Source organism: Pelodiscus sinensis, chromosome 25 (assembly GCF_049634645.1).
Source record: "Pelodiscus sinensis isolate JC-2024 chromosome 25, ASM4963464v1, whole genome shotgun sequence".
NCBI classification, from domain to species: domain Eukaryota; kingdom Metazoa; phylum Chordata; order Testudines; family Trionychidae; genus Pelodiscus; species Pelodiscus sinensis.
Window position 1 is genome coordinate 4,895,470 of NC_134735.1, and position 27,773 is coordinate 4,923,242.

The 27,773-nt window shown below is 44.8% G+C and overlaps 1 protein-coding gene across 1 annotated transcript in view; it reads right to left on the reverse strand.

The window, feature by feature from the left end:
• Positions 1 to 555: 555 nt before the first annotated feature.
• SMAP2 (small ArfGAP2) overlaps positions 556 to 27,773 on the reverse strand; it is a 40,387-nt gene continuing 13,169 nt past the window's right edge. Inside the window, exons 2-10 of the mRNA XM_075908903.1 lie at positions 18,419 to 18,552; positions 17,080 to 17,165; positions 14,890 to 14,968; positions 14,234 to 14,320; positions 12,343 to 12,424; positions 6,836 to 6,945; positions 6,551 to 6,716; positions 3,147 to 3,466; positions 556 to 1,733 (exon numbers count right to left, since the gene is read on the reverse strand). Coding sequence (XP_075765018.1) covers positions 1,608 to 1,733; positions 3,147 to 3,466; positions 6,551 to 6,716; positions 6,836 to 6,945; positions 12,343 to 12,424; positions 14,234 to 14,320; positions 14,890 to 14,968; positions 17,080 to 17,165; positions 18,419 to 18,552 — 1,190 coding nt within the window. The 3' untranslated portion in view covers positions 556 to 1,607. The remainder of the gene's footprint in view (positions 1,734 to 3,146; positions 3,467 to 6,550; positions 6,717 to 6,835; positions 6,946 to 12,342; positions 12,425 to 14,233; positions 14,321 to 14,889; positions 14,969 to 17,079; positions 17,166 to 18,418; positions 18,553 to 27,773) is intronic.

The following is a 27,773-nucleotide window of genomic DNA, read 5'->3' on the forward strand; positions in this document are numbered from 1 at the left end:
CAACGATATTTCACCAAGAGGAGTGCGTGTATTATCCATGGCTCTACGAAGACTCACCAGCAAAAATGTAAGACTTCAAATTCAGAGTGTCAATTTCATCTGCAACAAGCATGGAGTTGCCCTGTTGGCAAACTGAGCCGAGATAGAACTTGAAGTTCTCCTAAATTTGATCTTGTTGCAGCATCATAACCCTGCCAGTCAAGACTGCAGTATGGCAGTGTAAACAGAACAGTCCTGTTTTATTTGCCTTGCTGTAGACACAGTTAAGGTAGACGGATCTTGGAAAGCCGGATGCAAATCACTATATGAACCCATTGATTTGCAAGTCACGTTTAGCGCAACATTACATGTAGACAAACCCAAAGAATCCTGAGCAAGGTAAGCAGTACAGTGGTGCTCTAGTCTCATAAAAATGGAAATGCTCCCACTGGAAAGCAAACTCATTTGATTAAGGATCTGAACCCTTGCACCCTTGCAATGAGTTAATCACCACCACTCCTCATTTGACAGATTCCAAATGAAATATTTATGTACCAACAAGAATATAAAGTCCACTGATGTTTCACTGCAATTTTTTATTAAGGAATTTACATATACACAGGATAAAGTAAACCAGGTACATCTCAATTTTTTGCTCACGCATATGACATCTTTCAGCTGTCTGCTTTTTAGTGAGGTGGCTGTGAAGGACAAGAAAACTTGCTTCTTTACCACCTCCCTTCTGTGCTGCAGCATCAGAATGTCGAGAGAAAGCTGGGGATGGGGACGACACATGAACAAAAAGATGTGAAAAAATATAAATTAGAATGTCATGGTCCTTTTAAAAGTGTAAGAAAGGCTTGTGATGGGCTCTTGACCCTCTATAAATTAATTGTCTCGGTTAGTTAATTAAAAGTTGTTTTTGGTTTGTTTTAAATTACATCAACACCACAGATTAGACAGAAAAATTCACTCTGAAGTGCGAGTTTCACATTCCAAGCAGTGTGCACCCCATCACGTGCCAGATTCCTGCTTGCTCACAGGAGGGGCCTTCAGCATGACTTTGGTTCCAATGAAGACTGACCAGCCAAGATAGGGAGGCCTCAGCTTTGAAGAACGCCCGAGTAACGAGTGGCAGCAAGATTTTAGGGTTTGAGTTGGACGGAAATCCAGTTCCTCAGCCCCAGGCCTGGGCTTTCCCTAATCAAACCAAACCCTGCTAGTACCATAATTGTATTAAAACCCAATTCCACAAAGGCCGGAAGTGGGGCCAGTAACAATATAATTCACAACTACCTCATTCATCCTTCCCCTGAGACGTGCAAGAGACGGTCTTCCTACAGAGGCACATATTATCCCAGAAGCATGAGTGGCAGCTGGGGGAAACCACACCCTCCAGAGCATTTGCATTTCACTATGCTGGATGCAGAGAAGCTGAAAGTGGTGTTCTGGGCAGTGAGGGTTCCCTGTGGCTTTGACAGTGAAAAGGAAGAGATGGGTCCCAGTTATGGGGAACACAAAGGTTCAGGCTGAACAGAGCCAGAGACAAACCCTGAATGTCTTATGGAGCAGTTTTAAAAACAGAACAAAAGGCAAAGGAGTGGTCATAATATCGGGCAGGAAGAGGGTTATTTCCACATTGGAGAGCTGAGGGTTTGATTGGTTCCCTGGGCACTTCCTCCGCCCATTGACTGTCCATATCCCATCACGCCATTCGCTCCATAAAAGTTCATCCCAGCCACCTGCTGGGTCATCTGAGGAGGAAAGGAGACAAGCTAGGTCAGGGAAATGGTTTTAAAAGACACACAGCAAAAAAAGATCTAGGCCCCAGTGCAGGAAAGCACTTGGCACATGCTGAAAGCTCAGCACATGGAATAACCCTTCTGATTTCTATGGGACGACAGCGCAGGCTTCACGTTAAATACGTGCTGGAGTGCTTTGCTGGATCCAAGCTTGAGGGGTAAAAGCAGGGTAACCAAAGGCAAGGCAAGGCACCTGGTTCTTGCAGCTTGACAGCTGTCTTCAGCAAGAGAGACTAATCTATTTTACTAGAACAAAAAGCCAGAAGACAAGGCCAGAGTCTGATTTCTCAGGGTATCCTGGAGCCCTGTGTCTGTTACACACAGTCCAATTAGAGCCAGGACTGAAAAACACCCTAGTTATGCCAGTACAAAGCCTCATACCCTGCCAAATCACGAAGTCAGATGTAACCCAGGCAATGCAGTTCAGCGTGTTAGCATGCAGGAAGAGCCGCCCTCCTTTCCAGTTGCGGATGACGTAGTAGTTACGGAGTCCATGTCATTGCAGCCTGGATGCCAGCAAGGCACAGGGGAGAGGTGTGCTAGCTTTCTAGTGGCACCAACTCAGTCTGCTCAGCTGACTCCCCCTGTTCCAGGACTGGGCTAACCTCCGCAGCCCTGCCCTGGAGTACTGTACATTTCTTTCAGTCCTGAGGCTTGGTGGGTGGGGTTTTAAACTATACAAGGGTATTGCAAATTGGAGTGCTACTGAGAACGCTATGATGCTATAGACACGACAAGTGAACAGGAGGGGGTTTGAGTGAACATAAGAACAGCCAGACTGGGTCAGACCAAAGGTCCATCTAGCCCAGTATCCCATCTGAAGACAGTGGCCAATACAAGATGCCCCAGAGGGCGAGAACAACAGGTAATCATCATGTGATCCCTCCCCGTCACCCATTTCCAGACAAACAGAGGCTAGGGACACCACTGATGGACCTCATCTCCATAAACCTATCTAGGTCTTTTCTGTACCCTGTTAAAGTCCTAGTCTTCACTTCATCCTCTGGCAAGGAGTTCCACAGGTTAATTGTGCGCTGAAGAAAAAGTTCCTTTGGTTTGTTTCAAACCTGATGTCTATTAATTTTATTTGGTGTTCCCCTAGTTCTTATATTGTGGAAACAAGTAAATAAACTTTTCTTTATTCACTTTTCCCCACACCAGTCATGATTTTATAGCCCTCTATCATATCCCCCCTTAGAAAAGAGGAGACTAAGCGCCAAGACTCCTGAATCTACCCTGAACAAGTAGGTGCTGATCTAGTTAGCTGCAGGTTTATGAAGCATGTGATACTCCCTGGAAGAAAGGCAAGCATTATACAGTAATATGAGCCACGTCGGGTCATGAGCAGGAACAGACCCCTCTCACCTGAGCAATGTTCCACTGCAGCTGCTGAGCCGGCTGCACCCCGAACACCGGCTGCGGTACCGCCGCCATGCCAGCAACATACCCGGCCTGCTGTGCTGCCATCATTCCATTGGGGACGCCGATGACAGCTGGCTGCATGCCACCCACGTATCCGGCCGGGATAGCCACCGGGGTCACCATCCCCGCAGCCCCTGGTTGGGCCACCATTCCTACTGGTGGAGCCATCATGCCGCCAATCATGCTGCTGGGTGGGGCGACGCCTGGAAAGCCAGGGTAGGCTGCAGGGTATGCCATCTGAGCCGGGGCCATGAACATTGCTCCTGGAATAGGGCAAGAAGGTAAGTGGCTAAGAGAAAAAAAAAAAAAAAACCCAAACACTCCTGATACGGCTTTATAGGCAACTTGGATTTGGCTGACACATGCCCAGTCTAAGTGGTAGCAGAACAGAACTGCCACGTTCTTACTTGGCATTGCAAGAATCGAAAGAGGGCCTTCAAAGAGCAATCTAGGGCTGGCTTAGTGCTACTGTGCTGCAGACTGGAGTTCCATCGCTGGTCCATTATGAACCAACAATGTAGGTACAGCATGTTCAACCCCTGGGGCGAGAGCCTCGGATCACTGGAAGCCCTGAGCAGGTGGCAGAGCACCAAGTGGCTCCAAATATAAGACCAGCAGTCGTGGGATGCAGAACAGGATGAATAAAACCCAAGGACTAGAACAATGGTCACCACCCAGTCGATCGGGATCTACCCGTCGATCTTGGAGCCTCTGACATTTGATCCTGACCGGTTTGGCCAGGAAGCTCTCAAGCGCTGGCACTTCAGCTGCCCCTCCACCCACTGTCAAGCTGCTCCTGCCCATTGCCTTGGAGCTGCCTCCCGGGAGCCTCCTGCTTGCTGTGCAGGGTGTGGGAGGCAGAAGGGGAGGGGGTGTGCTGATGTCAGGGTGCCCCGCCCCCCCCCCCCTGTACCCTGTCTCCACACAGAGAGAAGGGGATGGAGGGAGCTTGGCAATGCAAATCTCCCCCCCCCCCCCCCCACACACACTGTGTATCTCTCATTCTCATAACCACACACTGTCCTTCACTCTCCTCTCCTGACCCAACACATACACGGGGGGTGGTGGTGGTGGTGGTGGTGGTGGTGGGGGGGGGGGGGGGGGGAGAGACTTCTTTTACTGCTCGCAAAGTGGGTTGGTTTTGCTTTTTGACTGGGCTGTGCATTTCATCATTTTCATTTCTCTTGCGCTTAAATTTAATTTTGAGTATTGAGTTCTAAAACGCCTCGCCTGTCGTGGCTGGAGTCATTATCCCAATGGTAACTGCTGCTCCTGGAAGCGGCTGGCATGTCCCTGCAGCCCCTGAGAGAGGCAGAGCAGGGCATCTCCAGATACTGTCGTTACCTGCAGACACCGCTCCTGCAGCTCCCATTGATCAATAACGGGGCACCGTGGCCAGGAGAAGCTGTGTGCTCAGTGCTGGTAGATGCGGGGCAGCACATGGTACCATGGAGCCATTGCTTTCAGGAGTGGTGCAGGGCCAGGGCAGGAGTACGCCTGCCTTAACCCCACTGCTCTACCACCTGGAAGCTGTCTCAGTTAAACGGTGCCCAGCCAGAGCCTGCTTCCTGAACCCGTCCCAGCCCCGAACCTCCTCCTGCCCCCAAGGTGAATCCTCCTGCACCCAAACACACTCCCAGAGCTTGTACCTTGAAACCCCTTCTGGACCCCAATCCCCCACCCTGGGCCAAGCTCAGAGCCTCTCCCACACTCCATACCCCTTGGCCCAAGACCAGAGCCTGCACCCCAACTCCCTACCTCAGCCTGGTGAAAGCGAGGGAGGAAGAGGGATGGAGTGAGCAGAGTGAGGCCTCGGAGAAGAGAGAGACCAGGGGCGGGGCCTCAAAGAACGGGCAGGAGGGAAGCGGGGCAAGGGTGTTTGGGTTTGAGGTAGATCTTACATTGCACTTAAATTGAAAAGTGATCTTGTGGTTCAAAAGGCTCGAGACCACTGGACTAGAAGATGCAAGAACTCAGCAGGGGAGGAAGGGGCATCAGAGCACAGAAAGGCTCCTCTTGCTAACTCTTAACGCGTTGAACTGCAATTGCAGTGCTGCATTGTCACTCCATAGTGATGCCCTTGGAGAGCAAGGGAGATACCTGCCTTTCAATGCCCATGATATCAAGATCAGGGGCATCAGATCCACTTGAGGGATAGGACAGAATTCCACGGCCATTACTTTCCTGGATGGGGGCAGAAGTCTGTCTACAGCTGCAACGGGCAACCTAGGCTAGCGAGCAGGCTGCAGGAGTGGCCCTCCATCTCAGTGGGCCACGAGACTGTCATGACAAGATGCTCTCCCAGGACAGGGTAGTTCCGCTAACCGCACGAGCGCAACTAGACGTTGCGGGGCGTGCTGATTGAACGGTAACAGCGCTTTGATGGGCCGCAGAGGGAGCACACAGCTCTCCCAGTCACTCAATGCTCACAATCAGCGCGCACCTCACCTCACATCCCCGTGCTTCACATGTGTGTCACTTTAGTAATACTGGTAGGGGAACCACTCCCCCACAACTACGTGGACAGAAACCAGCAGAATCTGACAACCCTGCGCATGGGCAATGGTGAACAAAATGTCCTGTGGGTCGCATACAGAACCCCACTGGGCTGCATGCTGCCCACCACTGGTCTACACCCTACTTTCAAATCACAGCAGAGCTCCATGATGTCAATGGGAAGTCTACACACAGATCAAGGGGCCTGTTTGCAGAACTCAACTCGGAGTTATTATTTAGGACCTTCTTATCCCTTTCAATAAAGATCAGTGAGGAATGCGACCCTCTTTAAAGCCACCGCTCTGCCTGCCTTGCTTGCCTTCTCTCCTCTTACGAATCTCCTGCTCTTCTTCATTTCCTTCCCTAACACACACAATCCCCCCCGCTGTTGGACATCCCTCATGCACTTTTAGTGGATGCAATGGAAAAGCATCAGCTAGTCGATAGCTAATGCCGGCAATGAAGTAGAGTTGACATTGTGATTAGCTTAACAGGAGACGAGCACCCCTGAAGATCTCACCTCATCAGCTCACCTTTAAAGATTTTCTTCATAAAAAGCCTCCAGCCCTCATGGTTGTTTTATGAGAGCTCGGAATCTGGACATTCTGAATACACTCTGCAGCCTATATAAATACACAGTGCAGGCTGCAGCCAGCCCATAGATGGTACATTTTACACCCCATATGAAAATGTAACTCCTCAAGGAACACCTGCCCCATGTAATGGGCCTCACATTAACTCAAAAAAGTTGCCCTAGAAGCAACTCCAATCTATCAGTTTAGTGCTCTCAGGATGTTCCAATCATCAGAAGCTTCTAGCTCCCTCTCCCCCCGCCCCCTGACACGCTGTACCTTGGGCAGGCAGCTGGGGTGTCTGAGAACCATACAGGGAAAGGATGGAGTCTTTCGAGAGTTGTTTCTTTCCCACTTCCTCCGCTTTAGTTCCTGGCTCAGGAAACAGGTTCAGGTTTTCGGGAACAGAGCCAGCACTTCCAGCTGTTGGCATAGAACCAGCGATCTGGGGAGAAAGACGGTGACAAGCTCATTTTTGCAAACACCGAGAATGAAAACATGCAGGCCTGCTCAATGCAGTCACCTAGCAGTCTTTGGAGAAGTTTATTACCGCCCCTGACTCACCTTCCTAGAGTCAGAGAGCGAGTTGGATTCCACTGAAGCAAAGAGATCTAGATCCTTCTCTAAACTGTTGCTGGGTCGGCCATTTGGAATTGTGCTGGTCACAGGAGCATCTGGGAGAAACAAACATTAAGTGGTAATTATGGCTGGCTAGCCAGCCTTCCTGTCAACCGAGGCAAGGTAGCATGTAGACTGCCAAATAGGCTGCCATGTGTAGTGACTGCAGATTAAGGCAGAGCCCTACGGGACCCAGGCTGCACACTGCTTAGCTCTGCTTTGCTGCTCTACCCAGTGCAAGTGACAGTAAATTTCCTCTCGGGACACCAAGCACACTGCTGCATGCGAAAGCAGATGGAGCATGTGGAAGCAGATGACTGCTGCACAAGTTGCACAGCTCTAGCATAGCCCAGCTGCCATGTAGAAGACAGCAGGTGAATATTTCTGCTGCAACGTCGAGTGCTATGCTGGAACAGCACTGGAGGGCTTTGCTTCAGCTCTTCTGGGGAGTTACATTTCCCTCGCTCCCCTGCAGTGGTAAATAAACTCCAGAAATCATACTAGAATTCACGTTTCCATTCAAAGCTCTTCCCATATCAACTTCTGTGGCATTCAAAGGAACATATTGTCCCTGAACTTTATTAGGAATCACTGATCCGTGCTACAGTAACACTACAGTTTGCTATCTTGAGAGAATCTTAGGCTTGTAGGAGTCCCTCATGGACAAAGGTGTCCAAAGGGGACCTTGCAAGCTTTCTGTAAAACCCGAACCAGAGTCAATAAAACAAAATACACGACTATGTAGCACTTTAAAGACTAACAAGATGGTTTATTAGGCGATGAGCTTTCGTGGGCCAGACCCACTTCCTCAGATCAAATAGTGGAAGAAAATAAGTCACAACTATATATACCAAAGGATACAATTAAAAAAAATGAACACATATGAAAAGGACAAATCAGAACAGAAAGGGGATGCAGGGGGGGGTGGAGGTAAATGTCTGTGAACTAATGGTATTAGAGGTGATAATTGGGGAGGCCACCCTCTACAGAAAACCCACTGACTCATACAGTTACCTACATGCTTCCAGTTCCCATCCAGCACACACCATACGATCCATTATCTATAGCCAAGCCCTTCGATACAACCGCATCTGCTCTAATCCCACTGACAGAGACCAGAAACTTCAGGATCTCTACCAAGCATTTATAAACCTCAACTACCCACCCGGAGAAATAAAAAAGCAAATTGAAAGAGCCAGACGAATACCTAGAAACCATCTACTTCAAGACAGACCCAAGAAAACCAACACCACCACACCACTTATCACCTATAGCCCCCAACTTAAACCTGTCCAACACACTATCAATAAACTACAGCCTATACTGGAACAGGATACTAAACTCCGAGAGGCTCTAGGAGACAGACCCATAGTCTCCTATAGACAACCACCTAACCTCAAGATGATTCTTACTAACAACCACAGGACATACCACACTAATACCAACCCTGGTACCTTCCCTTGCAACAAACCCCATTGCCAGCTTTGTCCACATATTCATTCTGCTGATACCATTATTGGACTTAACCAAGTGAGATATAAGATCAGGAATGCATATCCTGCACATCCAGAAATATAATTTATGCTATCATGTGCTGAAAGTGTCCATCTGCTTTGTACATTGGACAAACGTCTCAGACACTTCGCCAAAAGGATCAATGCTCACAAAACAGATATTAGACAGGATCACAAAGAAAAAACAGTTTCTTGCCATTTCAACCAGAAAGGACACTGTCTCAACGGCTTAATTACCTGCATCAGAAGCCTTTTAAATCTGCACTTGAAAGGGAATCCTCTGAACTGTCATTCATGCTAAAATTCTACACTCTTCGCAGGGGGCTCAAAGACTCTAGCTGTCTTAGCCTCCCCAATTATCACCTCTAATACCATTAGCTCACAGACATTTACCTCCCCCCGCCCCCCCCCCCACATCCCCTTTCTGTTCTGAAATTTGATTTGTCCTTTTCATATGTGTTCATTTTTTTTAAATTGTATCCTTTGGTATATATGGTTGTGACTATTTTCTTCCACTATTTGATCTGAGGAAGTGGGTCTGGCCCATGAAAGTGCATCATCTAATAAACCATCTTGTTAGTCTTTAAAGTGCTACATAGTCCTGTATTTTGTTTCAACTACACCAGACTAACACAGCTACATTTCTAGAGTCAATTAGTGCACCAAACAGCAAGGGCAGGGATTCTCTGCTGGTGTCTAGGGCCATCTGAGGTCAGTTTTAGGTGCCATATTGTTACTGGAATACAATTTTACAGGGAGGGTTATAACCCCCGGGAGATAAAGCTGATGTGTTTAGTTTATTTGTACTAGATCCCTTAAAAAAAAAAAAAAAAAAAAAAACACACAAACTGCTTGGAAAGCTAAAGTTACACCAATCGTCTACCTCCACGTGCCAAATGACATCACGAGAGACCTCCTCTCTAATAGGGAGGTAAGGGTTTAACCATTTAACCGATAAGGATGTATATCGATTCCAGTTAAACTCTTCTGCCGGCGCGTGCTGACTTCCAGCCCTGCTCCTGGAAGCTGGCTGCTGCCCTGTGCTGCAGGCTCTGCAGTACAAGGTGTATTCTATAGAACCTGCTGTGCAGCTGGGCTCCCAGAGCGCATCCGCTCCCTGGGAGCGGGGCCAGGAGTCGGAGACAGTGCGCACCAATGTAATCGTGTAACTGGTAAAAATAATTACACACCCTTATCCTGTAATAGGGAAAGTGTTCGCGGGCGGTATGCTCTAGATCCCACCGGTAATTTGCACAGCCTTCCCTATTAATCCTTCCCTATTGCAACACAGCATGTTGCAGCAAATTAAAAGGATTTGTATTTCAATTGGATTTTTTTTTTTTAAAGTTAAATAGTTTCCTCTTAAAATATTTACAATGTGAAGTTATGACAACCTAGATTAAGGCCTATATTTACTTGAGTCTATTAAACTCAATCTCATGAAAATATGCACGCATGTTTGCTGCTGAAGTTTAACACACCAAACCGGTAGGAGTCCCTGGCTAAGCAGCTGCAGCCTGAGTTTGCTAAGCCAGCTTGATAGATGTAGCTTCTTCTGCAGGTTCAGCGAATATTTTCCTCACTGCCATTCACTGAAAATTGAGAAACTGGGATTTTAAGAAAGCGGGTCCTCCTCCCTTCTAATCCATGAATAGAACATGGGTTTGTGAAGAACAAGTCATGCCAAACTAATCTGATAGCTTTCTTTGATAAGATAACGAGCCTTGTGGATAAGGGAGAAGCGGTGGATGTCATATACCTAGACTTTAGTAAGGCATTTGATACGGTCTCGCATGATATTCTTATTGATAAACTAGGCAAATATAACTTAGATAGGGCCACGATAAGGTGGGTGCATAATTGGCTGGATAACCGTAGTCAGAGAGTGGTTGTTAACGGTTCTAAATCCTGCTGGAAAGGGATAACAAGTGGAGTTCCTCAAGGGTCTGTTTTGGGACCCGTACTGTTCAATATCTTCATCAATGATGTAGATATTGGGATAGAGAGTACTCTTATTAAGTTTGCAGATGATACCAAACTGGGTGGGGTTGCGACTTCTTTGGAGGATAGGGACATAATTCAAAATGACCTTAGCAAGTTAGAGAAATGGTCAGAGGTAAACAGGATGAGGTTTAATAAAGAGAAATGCAAAGTGCTCCACTTAGGAAGGAACAATCAGTTCCATACATACAAGATGGGAAGCGACTGTCTAGGAAGGAGCATGGCGGAAAGGGATCTAGGGGTCATAGTGGACCACAAGTTGAATATGAGTCAACAGTGTGATGCTGTTGCAAAAAAAGCAAATATGATTCTAGGTTGTATCAACAGGTGTGTTGTAAGCAAAACTCGTGAAGTCATTCTGCCGCTCTATTCTGCACTAGTTAGGCCTCAGCTGGAGTACTGTGTCCAGTTCTGGGCGCCACATTTCAAGAAAGATGTGGAGAAATTGGAAAGGGTACAGAGAAGAGCGACAAGAATGATTAAAGGTCTAGAGAACATGACCTATGAAGCCAGGCTTCATGAACTGGGCTTGTTTAGTTTGGAAAAAAGAAGATTAAGGGGGGACATGATAGCGGTTTTCAAATATCTAAAAGGGTGTCACAAGGAGGAAGGCGAAAATTTGTTCCTCTTGGTTTCTGAGGACAGGACAAGGAGTAATGGGCTTAAAGTGCAGCAGGGGAGGTTTAGATTGGACATTAGGAAAAAATTCCTAACTGTCAGGGTGGTCAAATATTGGAATAAATTGCCAAGGGAGGTGGTGGAATCTCCCTCTCTGGAGATATTTAAGAACAGGTTAGATAGACATCTGTCAGGGATGGTGTAGACGGAGCTTGATCCTGCCTTGAGGGCGGGGGGCTGGACTCGATGACCTCTCGAGGTCCCTTCCAGTCCTATTATTCTATGATTCTAACAGGATGAGACTTCTTAGTTTTAACACTTTGAAAGGCATGGGGACCAAAAACTCTGCTCACTACCACCTTTGTTTGATGTAACCGATTTAACCACCTTAAATGTGCTGAATTTTTTTTCTAACACAAAAACAATCTTTAAAATGTTGTTCTGGGATATTTTTAATAGTCCAGTTACCATCCAAATGCAGGCCTACACAAATTACAAGGAAGAAAATTAGTTCAGGAAATAAATATTTCATTCACTATTTTCTACCATGTAAAAAATTAAGAATCTGAATAAATGTCTGTTAAGCTGCCGTTGTTCATGGGTGCTTGCTTAAATGTGGATTGATATAATGTAGGCTCCTGACTAGCACACAGTACCAAGTTTAGCGTAATGGTTATATTTAAATGCAAGTCAACATGTTTGAATGGCATCGACCAATGGGAATCAACCTCTCTATGAAAAATCAAGTGCAAAGGCAAAACAAGATTACAACTGAAAATTTAAATGAATGGTTACAGCTAGCAGATTTAAATCATGATTGGACTCAATCGATCCTGCCTGCTCAGAGGAGGCTGCATTTCAGTGGTGCCACAGTATAACATGAAGCAAGCTGAGACACAAGGCATATTGACAAGTACTCAAGTAGTGCCTAAAAATCAGGGACTACTCCTGCATCATTTTCAAGTCCAACTTTCCAGTTACAAGTTTCCTTTCATTTCTGGGAATGTTAAGGTTGTCTCTTTAGGTTAGAGCACTAGGTATTTGCTGAAGCAAGCAGGCCCTTACTTCCAAAAAGGTTGTTTGTTTTGTTTTGTTTTTTTTTTAGAGAGAGAGAGAGAGAGGAAAAAAGAAACAAAGAACAAACACACACACACACACACACACACACACACACCCCCATGTAATTTAGATTAGTTAGCAAACATCCCAAAGCATTCTGAGCTTTAGCAGTTGTCATCTACTTATAGGCACCACATTTAAAATCATTTTCAACTATTCAATACTTTTTAGATAGCTCCAAAGCATGTAACTTTCTCTTACCAAGTCCTAGTAGATCCATTACAGGTTCAGTAGATTTCGGGGGACTTTTTCTTGGTAGCTGCATTTCATCTTTCTTTTGCGGCTGAAACAAACAACAAAAATTAAAACCCAGAAGTCTTGCAGTTCAAGCCTTCTACTGCACTTAACCTTTGTGAGGAGGGAAAGGATACGGATTCTGGGCTTGAACTAGGACTGCACTGATCTAGTTCAAACTGACTGTCACACACTTTGAAAACTAAAGTTAAAGCAATGGTAAGTCAGACTCAGATGCCTACAAAAGCAGGTAAAGGAATCTAATGGAGTGCTGTGCTTGTATCTTTAATCGGGATCTCTCTTCTGCCATACTCAAGCAAAGCCTAATAATAAGAAGACGAAAGTAATCAGATCCAATTACTTTAGATAAAGAGGAAAGATAGGGCTGTGTCTCTAACCACTCCCAACAGACATCTCCACCCAGCTGTTCCTGGACCATTCAGTCTCGCATACACTTTATAAATTTTATGTAGAATCTATAAGGACACTTAAAGCTTCTCCGATTTTCCACTTCTACTCTGAACGATTGCCGGATGAGACATGTAATATCAAGGTTGGCATCTTCAGAATACCCTGAGCAGGATCATAAAGCTATAATACTGGTATAATAGGGATTAGTGTAAACACTAGCACTTTCAGAAACATCCTGTCCCAAACCTCCAGAGCAGCATCTTGCATTTCTTGCAGTCAACAGGAAGGACAGTCAAGCCAAACCGCTTATCTTGACAAGAAACCTACATGTGTCTCAGAGCCAAGTTAGTCTGTATCTGCAAAAAACAACAAGCAAGCCTGTGGCACCTTAAAGACTCTCAGACTTATTTGGGCATTGGAGTGGAAATTACAGAATATATCATGTCAGTCTTTATGGTGGACTCCATCTATAGATTTGTGAACACTTGTCCAGTCCCCACTCTGAACTTCAACTGATAACCCGTGCTCCAGTTATACTCCTGCAACTCTGACATTTATAACTGACAGGCATTATCACTGAAGAGCGAGTGAGCATCAGAACTGACAGCAAAATATAGAGTTTGACTATTTGTGTCTGTTAGCCTTTGCCCTGGTTGTAATTGCAATAGTGTTCAAAGGCATCTAGAGGAGCATTTAACCTTATCGGAAACAAATTAGTCTTGTGCTTTCAGTTCTCGTTACTGAATGAACATGCAAGTTTGAACATCAAAATAAGCAGCTTGTGGTGCACCGGGAGCCATGATACAGTTAGTTTCTTAGCTAGTAAAATGCAGTTAGCCAGATGGGAGAAGAGTAAGACTGGGCTCCCTGAAAGAGTCCTTGTAGCGATACACAAAAATTAGATAGTGCATGCCTTTACTGTAAAGGGAGCTAGACTCCACCACAGCCTTATGGGTGGGGAGTGGGAGGAACGGCATAAAACAAGACTGTGTTTTGAGCAAAGGAAACGGATCCAGAGGAGACTAGCTGCTCTTATTTGGAGATGAAGTGCCACAAAATCACCCACTCCTTACTGTGAAATTCCGAGGTATCACCACAGGGCTACAGTCACTAGCTAAACCATGACAAGACAGGAATGGGAAAGATCAGATAGATTCTCCAACTCTGGGATACTGTGTATCAAAACGGCAACTGGGATTGACAGCTGTCTGTAGACTGTGGGGAGGAAGGGGATGAACACAACTCTCCAAGCACCTGGTATTGGCCTGTTAGACAAGACAAGGAGAATATACAGAACACTGGCGTGATTCAGTGCCTTAACCTCTTAACAGGATGAGACCAGAGAAATCTGGGTTTCCATAGAAAGCTGTTCTACTATACTTGAGAAATGTCTGTATCTTTCCAGTAGATGTTTACAATTGATCCGTGACAGTACTTTTTGCCTTACCATTTTTACTTTCTCAAAGATAACGGGTTCCAGTTTCTTCTCGGATGCTGACTCGCTATTCCTTTTCCATTTGTCAGCTTTTTCTTTCTGCACAAAGATAGATACAGAACTGAGGGTCAAAGCTCAGGGCACAGCAATGGGAAAGTTAAAATAAAAATAGAATCCTAACATTTCCAAGCAAGTCTGTACTGAATTGTACCCTCCGCAACATGGAAAGTGGCAAGCTCACTAGGTAACTACCGTAGCTGATAAATATCTCTCCATACCCAGCAGTTTCCTCCCCCCCAACCTCTGGTTAAGCGTTTATAACCAGTTTTGCCATGTATACACATGATAATTTAGATCCGTAACAGAAAATACAACTGCAGAATGGCCATGAGACAGTCCCTGTTCTTAAAGAAATGAGTCCCAAATAGGTAAAAATCCCCGACACAAGAGAAATACTTGGAAAATGTCTGCGATCCCACTGAAAATACAATGTACTCAGCTGACCATGAGGAATAAGTCAAGATGTCCAGTTCTGTACATTTGCCAGTTGATGGCTTTGTAGAGAATTTTATGGTAAGAAGTGAATTCAGGAAAAGACAAAAATATCAGGGCAGCGCTTCCAAGTGTGATTTGTCTTCTACACAAGTTCTTAGGAACGAGAAACTAACCCTGAATGCGCTGATGTCAACACTTCGATCCATGTATTTCTTCTTCTCATATTTGTCTCTGATAAAGCTCTCCACAGCTCTGCAAGAGGCTGATTAAGGAGGAATGACTCACAAGTGGAAGCTGTACATAGACATGTTCAATAGTTCTACAAAGTACACTTTAAGATCACAAAATAAGGGTAGTTTAAGGATGTTCTCTTGCAACAGTAATTTTTGTTCCTTTCACTTAGTGTCAAGCTCGCTAATGCTAAATACACTCTTACAGCAAGTGAAATTCTTCTTGGATCTAGTTACAATACTGCTGAGGCTAGTGTTTGCTAGAGATTAGCCTGTGTGTTGGCTTCCTGCCACACCATTCAGCTTCCTCACTAGCAAACTCCCTGAACCTCTACCCGTCTTAGCTTGCCAAATGGCCTCTCTCGCCAATGCAGTGTCCCTTTCACTGTATATTCACTACAGACAAAGTTCATTGCTCCTTGAAAGTGTCAAAACCCTGCAGCTCAACTGCTGTTGGACAAATACTTATCACTGCTTGTTTTACAGTTAAACAAGTTTTACAAGAAGTCATAGGGTTGCAAGAAAACAAAAGTAAAAGTGTGCCAAGACCTAACCATCTACCATATAAAACTTAAAAACCAATAGTCTGGGAGCACTTTATAGACTCCAGTCATCTGAAGAAGTGAGCTGTGCCCAAGAAAGCTTATGATACCTTCTACATGTCTTGTTAGTCTGGGAGCGCTTTAGAGACTATTTGTTGGGTTTTTTTAAGTTCATCCTGTACAGACTAACTCAGCTACCCCCTGAAGCTTCTTAACCTACCGTCTTTGTTCAAGGCAGTTTCCTCACCACTCTTCCGGCCCAGCAATGGTTGACTTGCTGTTAGCCAGGATCTAGGGTCCAAGGCACTGGCAGCTTTCCTTGTCGTTTCAGGGGAAATTTATTAGAGCAAGTTAAACAGCCATTTCTTGATCCCCTGTGGCAAGATGCCACAGCTCAGTAAGCCTTGTTCAAGAGCATGAGTGAAGAATTATGCAGAGGTACTTGCAAAGGCCACTTTGCACCTTAAAGTTAGACAATTAGGGACGTTTCTTACAAAGATCAGGATCTATCTAGCCATTTGTTAGCACCACCACTTGGCAGCATACATTTATTACAATCCTGCCTCAGCACAAGTCATTCTGAGATTTGGGATCCCATGTATCTGAGGGTATGTCTGCACAGCAAAGAAAAACCCACAGCTGGTCCACACAACTTGATTCTGGTTTGCAAGGTTCAGATTGTGGGGCTGTTTCGACTTCCAAGCTTTGGTTGGAGTTGGGGTTCGGGTTCAAGGATCTGACAAGGAGGGAGGCTTGGAAGTCAACAGCAACGAAAGAGCCCCATAGACTGAGCCTTGTGAGCTCAAATCAGCTGGCACAGACCAGGCACAAGTATCTAGCTGCTTTACAAACCTAACACTGCAGACAGGCTCTTAGGCTATTATATTACAGGTTGAACCTCTCTAATCCGGCACCTTCAGGACCTGACTGGTACCGAACCAGAGAATTTGCTGGACCACAGGAGGTCGATATTGTCTAGCAGCATTACCTACACTCCCACTGCTTACTGGGGTCTTCGACATTTAGGGGTAAATTAGAGCTGAAGCACAGAACCAGGACTGGGGGCTGTAAAACTTTATGGGACTGCAGCAAATGTGGCCATACCCATGACAAGCGGACATCCGGCAAATCACTGGAGGTTGCCGGACAAGACAGGCTCAATCTATACCCACAAACGGGACTCTGAGCAAGAATCCTGCTTCTTGCTCAGTTTACAGCACTATGACCCTGTGGTGAAGGAGACCTTCTCTAACTTAAAGGTGCTGCACTCCCACCAGCTTCAGTCTGATCTCAGGATGCTTTTGAAAGTCAGCCCTTGAGTTTGTTAGCAAGTCGACAATGCACATCCCACGTGAGGGCTTCAAGCTGTATCCGAGTAGCTTTACTTAATTCTTATGGCCACAGAGCTTAGGGATCCCTGCCAAGAGCTCTTCCACTGAAGACAGCAACGTAACAAGTCTGAAGCCTTACATAGAGGCAACCTAGCTAGGAACCTGCTTTTATGGCTAACACTTAGCAGTTGCCCTCCTCAGAGAAGCTCGTGTCTGTTTTGAAGTCTCTCATATCCCCAGGTAGCAAGGAAAAAGGATGCTGGTCTGTCTGAGGCCGCCTGAAGGTCTCTGGCACGTAGGCTTCATAGAGACGATTTGCTTTTCCATTTCCCATCTCCTGTATACACTGCAATGCACAAGAGAGATCTTCAGTCATTTATTTCAGCATATGGAAGTTCTGTCACACCTACAGTGCAACACCACCCTCCAAGAGTCTTAAGCTCCTCTTTCATAGAGGCAGAAACATTTTTAAGTAGATCTTTGAGGCATGGCAGCACACTCTCCAACACTTAACTGGAATAAGCGGAGACTTAAATGTCTGAGCAGCCAGAGAACCCCGGGGATTTGAAGCTTCATTGCACAGGAGATGCACGAGGGATTCTTTTCATCCTTGGGGGAATTTCATGCTCAGTACACACAGAAGGGAAAACCCCATCAAGTCATACAGTATACACCCTGAACTAGGCAGGGCCAGTCCCTAGGATACATTGCTTTCCATGCCAAAGAGTCACCATTTTCCTTGGGGAAACAATTCTGGAACTCAAAGCCTGACTGGCAAAGTTTCCTGAGAGTCAACCTACACACACGCTTCCCTTGATCCCATGCCATTGCTCTAGTGCTACCCCATGTAGTTCCCTTATCAGTGTGTACACCCTTCCATGTATTAGGGATCTGTCCAACTTGCCTCCTGCTCTGTGTGTGTCCCCTAGCATACAGGCAGCTATAAAGCTTATTCTTCCCTTAAGTCAATCTTTCTAGGTAGGAAGCTTTACTAGCTGCAGCATTAGGTTTTAGTAATAAGCTTTGAGATCCCTATTAAAAGGGAAACAGCTATAAGACTTGAGAATTATCTGGTGCTGGAATTTGTGAGAGAGAACATGAGCTGGCTGAGCAGAGGATTCCTACAGGAACAGCTGTTGCCACCCTGTTGGGATGACACCCCGTCCCAGCAGGTTGTGTCTGTGCTAGGGCAGCGAGATACCTTTCCTGGCTTGGCTCGTTTGTGCAGTATTTGTGATCCCCCTTCTGTACAGCCCCAGGTAGCTAAGAGACACCCAGCAGCGATAGCCAGACAAGTGCGTGCTTATTTAAAGCAGTTACTTGTTTTGGACAAGCGTTCTATCAATAGAACCAGGCTCTGTTTCTACTCAGAGAAGTCTGTTGCACTCCCTACAGGCCACCGGTTTTAATGAGTCAGCTTACAATAAAACTAGCTGTGTTTTGTTTTCTAACCATACAAGGAGGGAAACTTTGTTTTAAATAAGTCTTCCTACTGTTTCACTCTCCCAAGCAGTTTAACAGGTATTTTAAGATTTACTGAATCCCATCCTGCCAGAGCAGCAGTTCTAGTCACATTAGAGGATCCAGCCCCGTTTTTACTTGTATCTGTTCTTGGGTCCACTGGTCGAGGTTGACAGATTTCACTCTGGATATGTGAACACCTAGATTCCGGTGGATCCCAGCGCAGCGAATACAAATAAACACGCCAATATTCCAGGATGCCCATCGTGGCCCTGCAAAGGGACAGCAAAAGAGGCAGTCATGCAACATGTTCATAAATCACCACCACGAACAATCTCTTATGAGAAACTGCATCAAGTGAACTGTGGATTGTAGATTTTGTATTTTCATCTAGAACAGAAGTTGGGATTAGACACTAGCAGTCTTCTCTTAAAGAAAAAAAAGTCCAAGTAGAAGACTTAGGAAACTCATGTTTTAGGTTTCCTCCTTCCCCCTGCAAGCTGAGTTAATTGTGTATCAAAACAGAACCCTCTAGAAGTGAAACCAGAGTAATCACAGGGATGCAGAGAGAGGTTTCCCTGCAAGAGCATCCTTTCTTTTAACGCCCCTTCTTTTTAAGTGACCTTACAGCGATCTTGCAGCTAGTGTCCAGCCTTTAGACCCTTGTTGGAGGGCAGTTTCAGAGTCAGAATTGTGCATGAAGGGAGACAGACAATATAACTGGCAAGGTTACCAAAGAGTCAGATTTCTGTAGCAGGCTATGCCAGACAAACACCGCTGCTCAAAGATGAGCTGCACTTAATCATGTTCCTTGTCTTAATGTCAAATAACTAAGTCTCCCTTTACTCCGTGCAGGGAAAACCCCCAAACTCAAAATCTGCGGTCTGAGAGATAGCCACATTGCTTAAGTTGCAGCAGAAGAGAACAGCCCAGCAGTTTATTCTCTCCCCTGATGCCAATATCCTGAGGGACTCTCCACCTTAGGCAGAGCGAATGGATGTTAGGGTTGTAATCCTGAGAGAGAAGTCGATACACAGTTTACTCTTCAGTCTTTAGACAGTTTGGATTTTAGATGCAAGGTTAAACATGCAGCTTTCGACAGACAGGAGAGCTTCAAGGTTTGGAAGAAGGGAGGTCATGCTGGGAAAAAAAACGAGGGAAAGCTTGACACGTTAATTTCACGCACTGTACATGAATCTTTCTGTGAAATAAGCACAGAGATGCATTGCCAAGTGAAATACAGAGCTTCATGGATTGCTATTCATCGCCACCAGGTGGCGCTCACACTACTGTTCGTATCCCAGCCCCCACCCGCACCTGAAATGTAAGCGTTTGAAGTTTGACCCATCATTGCCAGCATGAAGAGATCAGGCCAGTGTCAAAGTAGCAACAAGTCTGGAAAGAAACTTTTCCTTGATGAGCATAACCAGTTCTCCAAAACTCAGACCAGCTTGGCCACAGTTCGGGGCCTGTTGAATACTTCCAAAAGCCCAGCTGTTTGGTTTGCAAACTCTCATGCAACACGAATTCACACATCTCAAGGCTGGTAGGCCAAAAATGGGATCCAACTGATAGAGGCATGCGTTTGAGCATTTAGAGTGGGTACCCATGCACTTAAAAACACCACCTGCTCAAGAAATAAAGGAGTAGATAGAAGGCAATAAAGGAAAAGCAGTATAATTTTAGAAAGCAGAAATGTTCAAGACTTGTATGTACAATTGCATGCCAATGCAGATATTTTACTACTTAACCTTTATTTTTCTTCCCCTTCTGGAAATTCTAGTAATGCCAATGCTCTTCAAACTGAGGGAAAGTTAACAAATCTGGGCACACAATCACTGCTAAGCCTTGGATCAAGTTCAATGCGGCCTCCTCCCCCCACTTCAATAGAGTGCATAAGAGCTTGAAAGATCAGGCCTCAGAATGGAGAGACAGTCCATATTTAAAAACAGACTAACTTTAGAACTTACCTTTTACTAGGCCAACTTTTGTTGGTGAAAGACAAACTTCAGGTCTGAAGAGCTCTACATAGCTCGAAAGCGTCTTTTGCCAACAGAAGCAGAGCCAATAAAAGACATTTCCTCTCTAATAACCTGGGACCAGCAAACCTACAGAATGCTACATTTAGGATTACCAATCACAAAGTTGATTGGACTGCCCATATCAAAATGATGGATACAGCACAATAGAGTAGTCTACTTGCTCATTAAAGAAAAGTTTGCAAAAAAACTCTACCTGCCCTAGCCATACAGAGCTGCGTTAGATATAATGAAAGGTAACGTCCATTAAGAGGAGACCAGATCAGCACTAGGGATGTTAAAATGCAGCTAGTTGTGTGAACACGTAACTGCTGAACAACTGCCCCAATATGACACATAACCAGTCTTATCTGTTCACTGTTTACAGGGTTATAGGTTCCTATCTTTAATTAGCACCTAACAAGTGACAGCTGTTGAGAATTAAGACACTCTCCTCCTGAATCTGAATTCCAAAACCAGGTGAGTTCTCAGAAGCAGTTTCTGGTGGGAATGAAATGGATCATATAGAAATAGATCAATAAGCCATTCACTGGACAACTATAAAGCATTTGACTTCTGATTCCTCACCCCTGCGATAAAAAGAAACACAGGCTTGGCATATACTCAGTGTTTCATTGGCTTGACTCTCTGGAAGAGGAGTGATTTTTTAAAAGTATAAACCACTGACTGTTTATTCCAGTTTGACAAAGTGAAACACCTTTTAGAGAGGGCATAACTGAACTCCGGGATAGGTGGTTTGCGGTTTTAGCTGAAAGCTAGATAAGCAGCAAAACTTAAGTTTAGACAATGTCTGGCACCCCAGTAATTGCTAGTGCCCTTTAAATACTTGAGGGAATGCAGAATTGTTACGGGTGTGTGCAAACTGTGGTAGCCTTTTTCTAGGAAGGGGCAGGCAGAGTTCCTGCCCTGAAGAACAGTTTTATTCACTAACTCGTTTCATGTAGATAACTGCAGCGTACCCTTTTAGATGAGGCACTCGATTCCAGCAAGACATCTGGCGAGGGACGGGGCAATTAACTCCCTTACATCTGGTTAGAAAGCAGGATTCAGCTGAGATTCCGGAGGAAGACTGTCAGAGGAAGGGGAACTCATGGAGAAAAAAAAAAAAATTTCAGAAGATGGAAGTTCTCACCATTGTTTGGTAGAATCAGCCTTCAGGCTTAGCAGCATTTCCCTAGTCTCTGGCCTCCTCCATGCCCACAGACTGTGGTCAGCCAAGCAGCAAACATAACATGGAGGAATTTACCCCATGGTGACAACCACATGTACAGAAAGGAAACCTAAGGGGGGGGAGGGAGGAGGAGGAGCGCTCCAGCCGCCTGAAGCAGCCCTCCCATTCTCCCACCCACCCCACACCAGCCCCTGTTTAATAGGTTAACCAGTTAAACAATGTAAAATCCTGTTGACTGGTTAGTGTGGGAGGTGCACACCTGGGAATCAAGGATTTAGGTGCAGGAAAAAAGCTGGGTCTGAAACTGGCGCTACTCTCATACCTAAAGCCTATCGCCGAGGAGAGGAACAGTTGCGGGGCTGAAGCCTTGAGCCCCTGTGCTCCTTAGAGCCAAAAGCCACAATGATCCTGGTCCCCAAATGGCTGCAATTCCAACTTCTCCTCCTTCCCCAACAGCTGAAGCCCTAAGCTCCAGGGTTAAAGCCAAGAGACAGTTACAGTATTTGCTGGTTTGTAGTGTTTATTAGTCCTCCCCCTCCATTCACTGCTGCTCGACTGAGAGCTTCGTTTCACATGGCGTCCATATCTGGGAGGTTCTACTGTACGATACTAGATGAGAACAGAGTTCTCTCATTGGCAGAGGCTTCTGCAGTGATCTATATCCCTAGCTCATCATTTCTGTGTTTCATTTAGGATCAGAAATAACATGGAGAGGGTATTAAAATGACAGCCATCTGTCACCATATTCTGGAGTTCCAAGCTCAGGGAAAATCCAGAAGTAGCACATACAGAACTGAACAAGATCAAATTTTATACTTTCATTAAAAAAAGGGCATTTTCTGCTAATGGATGTTTCAAGTGTAATATGTAAGCTATAAAAATCCTGTTTAGTTGCCAACATTTTTGCTTGAGCCCAACAGATGCTGTCCTTTGAGATAACAGACTTGCTTCCCTACTTTTGATGAGAAGAGCAGACAAACTGACAATTAAATGAGATCAGATCAAGAAGCAAATGAAATGTCAGGTGTTCCAAGAGGGGGAAAAACGCAGTTTGAAAAAGTAAAAAGGTTACTAGAAAAAACATCCTTGGTATTCTACTTTTTAGAACTAAGGCAAACACTGATTCAAATTTAATGTTAGGAAACTGATAGTACAATACTGTTGTGACAGAGTTAAGCATATACAGACTAAGGATGTTAAGTATCGAGTAAATAACTAATTGTGAACTTGATGCAATTTGTATCGAGTACATGATTAGTCCATAAGGGGCCACTGTGGCTCTGCAGTTTAAATGTAGGAGGAGACGGGTATGCAGGCACTTAAACTACAGAGCAACAGCGGAGGTAGGTCTGGAACCCAGCTCGTGCCAGGTCTGCTTCAGTGGGCTGGACCACTGCGCCTCTGCCTTTTAAATGTGGCAAGAGCCAGCCTATTCAACTACTCTTTTACATCCCTAATACAGACATCCCAAACACACAAAGATGCCTACATCTTTTATCAAACATCCACTGTATTTTAACTCCAGCCCTATGTAGATTGTAAAGCATGTAAATGCAGAGTAAACACCTCAACCGTTGCTCTTTATAGCATAAAGCAGTAGCACAGTCTTGGGCTACTTTAACATGGTCTTGTTGTCATTTGTGAACTCTTCAGAGAGAAGGAAGAGGATTTTGCTGCCCTTAGGCAGAAAGAGGGATGCTGCAGACCTGAGTTGACTCGAGTCCCACGACTTGAACTCGAGTCCGACTTAAGTCGCCTAGGTGAATCGACTTGAGACTCGACTCGGGTTCGTTGTTTGTGACTTGAGAGTCAGCTTGAGACTTGCTAATTTTGTTAAATCGACTTGGTGAAAAAAAATTGTCCGAAAATGCCAACATTGATGGCTTGTACAAAAGTGACTTGATATTTTTTAAATTAAGACTTGAGACTCGACTTGGGACTTCGACTATAGTGACTTGAGACTCGACTTGGACAATGATGACTTGAAGACAACACTGCTGCAAACTGAATGGCTCCAGCGTACAGGAGAAACCATCTGTGGAGGGAGGTAGGATGGGTAGATACAAGCAAGGCTCAGTACAATGGAAACAACTATATAAATAAAGCATTAGGGATCGGGAGAACACACCTTAGACTTGCACAACTGAAGCAGGAGCCACACGGAACACTGTAAAGTGCCAACTGATATTAATGTCAATCAGTACCCTTCCTTCTTAGGTAGTAAGGAACACTGAAGGAAGCACATGATATATTGCTTGGGAGAGCCCTTGTGGTAGAAACAAGACAAAGTTAATCCTGTGCTGGACAGTCTACCTATATGAAATGTTGGTCAAAGTCCAGCTGTACAACAAAAGCGAGTAAAGAATATTCATGACGAAGTATTGCCCTCCACAACCGTTAACAACAAGTGTCACTATTTGAGCCTTTCGGGCTAATAAAGGATTTTTATTTGGATTTCTCTGACATGCTTAGCTCTGCAAGCATTTGGGGGCAAAGATTATCCCACTAATGTAAATGCAAACAAGACTTATTTCCCCATGAAAATTTCTAGTGCGGGTTTTTGTAATCATGGGATCAAAAAAAAAAAAAAAAAAAAAAAAAAAAAAAAAAGAGGAAGTTGTTCACATGAAACCTCCAGTTCTGAGAAAATGACGCAAGAGAATATTGTTTACATTGTAGTCAGTTTCAAGAGTGCTTGCTCATGCAACTTGATTAGACCCTTAAAAGCTGGTTCAAAGAATACTAGAGAAAGGTCCTACAAAAATTTAGTTTTAGGAAACTAGAGTATGCAGAAAGTTAAAGCTATACTACACAGTAAAATTAGACTGGTGACCTGCAATTTCAGTTGGGAACTAAATGCAAGAGGCATAGGAATTGACATGTAACGAACAACAAAATTAAGACACACAACATTCTGGGATAGTGCTTTGCTTCTTCTTAGACAAACAACTTTTCTGAGGGGGAGAGAATGCAATACCCCAGTCCTAGAAGCATTTGTCAGTCTAGCCACAAGAATTGCTAAAGAGTACTGGTAGGCCTCTCCCGTGTCTTTAATCCATCCAAAAGCTCCCGACTATTAAGAAGCTGGAGCATTAAGCAAGAGAACCCATTTTATTCTATTTACATCTGTGTAAGAGATGTGAATGGTTCATCAGTAAGCATTACCCTTAATGGGTGATGCTTACTGGTTCCAGCCTCAACCAGTTAACCAGAACAGTCTCTGTCCACTGCGGGCCGGGGCACTCCCTCCTGCAAAGGGGGTGCTGCTCCAGCCCAGCGATATTAGGGGGTGGGGAAAGAGGAGCACTCCAGCCTGGCTGGGCTGGAGCGGCCCCCCACCTCCCTGCCTTTAACTGATTAACTGGTTAACCATTTAATGGGATTTTACATCCCTACTGTGCAATCCTATTCCCGCCCCCCCGCCCCCGAATTACAGAAGATAAGGCAGGCAGAATTTGGCCTAGCATATTTGTTGCGAAAGCCCTTTAAAAACCAATTTAGTAAGAAAAACATTTGACTTGCCAAATAGTTGAAGAACATGGAAAAAGTTATTCACATGAATAATCCAGACAGAAAATTGAGATATCAACACTATACTGTAAACACTGTTCCCAGAAGGCTGGCAGATGGCTGTAAAACTTTTAAGATCTCAATGAGCACTTGCTCTTCTATGCATAAAGTTGGAAGCTGGCTGCACTCTTCTAGGATTACGCAAGGAAGCCTGATGCCATGATCAATTTTATTTAGTATTTTGAATAAATATAGTGTTCATAGATGCAACGGACCTAGCACCTGTTAGAGCTATGCATAGTGCACTCGGATGCTGACCAGTTTTCCTGATAAACCTGTGTGGAGTAGGGCAGTATGGTGAGAGTTCCTGGCCTCCCCTAAATGGGGGCTGCTAATTGTTGGAGGTGAACAAGGAATTAAGGGAAAATTGGTAATTCAGCATTATGCTAATAGGGAAAGGGAACCAGATCAAAATGGAGCGAGATAGGTAAAGGAAGCTTGTCCGTAGACTATTATCCCTGGCTATATCACCTCCCTTGACAGTTGGGAAGACCAGAATGCCTCATTCTTGACCCAGGGATGGCTAGCAGAGAAAGCCCCCTCTAGGAATGAACACCTGCCTGGTAGGTATCTCTATAGCTCATTCAGTCCTTGGGATGCTCAGAAGAGGACATCACAGATTCCAATTAGTCCTAGGTGGGAAGGGGGATGTGGACCAATACACTGACCCAGTTTCCCACAGGATAAAGAGCTACTTCTAGTAGCATGGATTTGAAGACTTATCTAGAGTATTAAAGACTCCATGTTCTCCATATTCCTTTACCAGTCTTATTAGCTACACAATATCCCACTTTCATCAAAATACAGATCGCTCTGTAAAGTAAGTCACGCCGCTTTTTTAAAAGCATCTGTAATCCCAACACTCTTCTACACACGTAAGAAAGCAGTGAGGCATTACCTTAGAGCAATTTTTTTTCACTTCATAGTACTTTTCTAGAAGGCTCTTTTTAAAAAAAGCCTCTTTAAAAGCTTCCCGCCAGTTACATTTCACACAGATTTTACTGGTTTTGAATCATTTGCTATACATGGAGATTGTCGTGCAAAGGGAACTTTCATTTTTAAAATCCCAGGGGGCTTCACTCTTTGCCCTCCTTTATTCAGCACACAGTATTTTGTCTCAAGCTGCTTATGCAAACTTCCTCTGTAAAAACCCTGATGGCATTTATGAATAAGCAGAAATTGGCTGCAGAAGAGGGAAGAGGCGGGAGGGAGGATGAGGTAAAATAGATGCTTTCATTGGACAGGAAGGAGAGAGCTTAGCTATTCAATTCCTAATGAAATAATCTCTGTGCAAACAATTGTTCAATGTGCAGGCTCCCTGCCTGCAATTACTCCAGCAAAAGCCCAGCTGTAAGAGGGAAAAACGTGGTGAGGACTGCATGATCCATACCAATGCTACCACGTGTTGGACTGAAACATCCTGCAAGCATCTCCCTCAACAGTATGTGTGGGGGAAGACGATGTGGGAAGTTGTGGAGGCAGCACGACAGATCCCAGTAAGACATCCCTGGTAGCCAGCTGGAAAGTTTCCATTTAACTGGAACGGAGAACAATTCCCCCTTGCCGGTGTCCAGTCAGCCAACTGATGAATTCGAAAACTATTTTTTTTTAAAAAAGAGTCCCAAATACTTTTCACTGATTTACAATTTCTCTTCTGGAAAGGGATATTGCTTAAGAGGACTTACTGGAATTCACTCTTCATGTAAGAGTCACGTTCCGCAAGACATGAGGTTACAGACTGCAGTTTCCTCTTGGATTCCTCATGCCACACATGCAGTCCGTCATTTTGCATCAATCTGGGACACAGCACAGTGCTTATATCTGCCCAATTTCAAGAAATTTGCCACTGTTCTACAAGGACAGTCACGGCAAACTCACCAGCCTCCCATAAAGGTCCTACCTCTCAAGTCTGGCATCCTCAGAACCTGACTGGTGCCAAACCACGGGAGGTCAATAGCAGCATTACCAACACTTCCACCTCTTAATGGGCTCTGAGAAGACATTTGGGGTAAATCAGGGCTAATCACAGCACATGAACACCAAGAGCCAGGACTAGGCTGTAAACAAACTTTATGGGACATGGCTCAGAAGTGGACATGCAGCTAACTAAAATCACATCAGACCACGGAGGCTGTCAGACCAGAGAGTGCCAGACTAGAGATTAAATCTGTAGATGACTGAACTATATACTTAATGCAATCCCGTTAGAATCTAGGAATAACCCAACATTAATTAAAAATTGTCCTCCCCCTTCTGCCCCCAAAATCTATGGACAGTTGGTTTGAAGGATATTGTGACCCATTATAAACTGAGGGAATAAAATCCAGGTATCTGATACTATGAATACCACAAAGCAGAATCTCAGCTCCCATCTTCTCTTGGGTAAGGAGGAAGTTAAAGCAGAATCAGTTTTCAATGGAGTGAGCCAGGGATACTTTAGTGACTGAACATGGAAAAGTTGGCTAATACCTCTAGAAGCTTGGCTTCAAGAAGCCATTCGAAGGAGCACGCTTCCTTCAAAAGCCATCTTTAAAGGGTCTCCCCCAAAATTGCACCATTGCCACAAAATTTACCTACAGGGACAGGGCATGTGCTGACCATTAGCAGGATGATACAAGCCTGAATGAGATTTTACTCAATCATCCAAAGTTGTTCCAGGTAAATGACACTTTGGAGCAATGCCACCAGCTTCCCACAGGGCTCTACCAGGGAC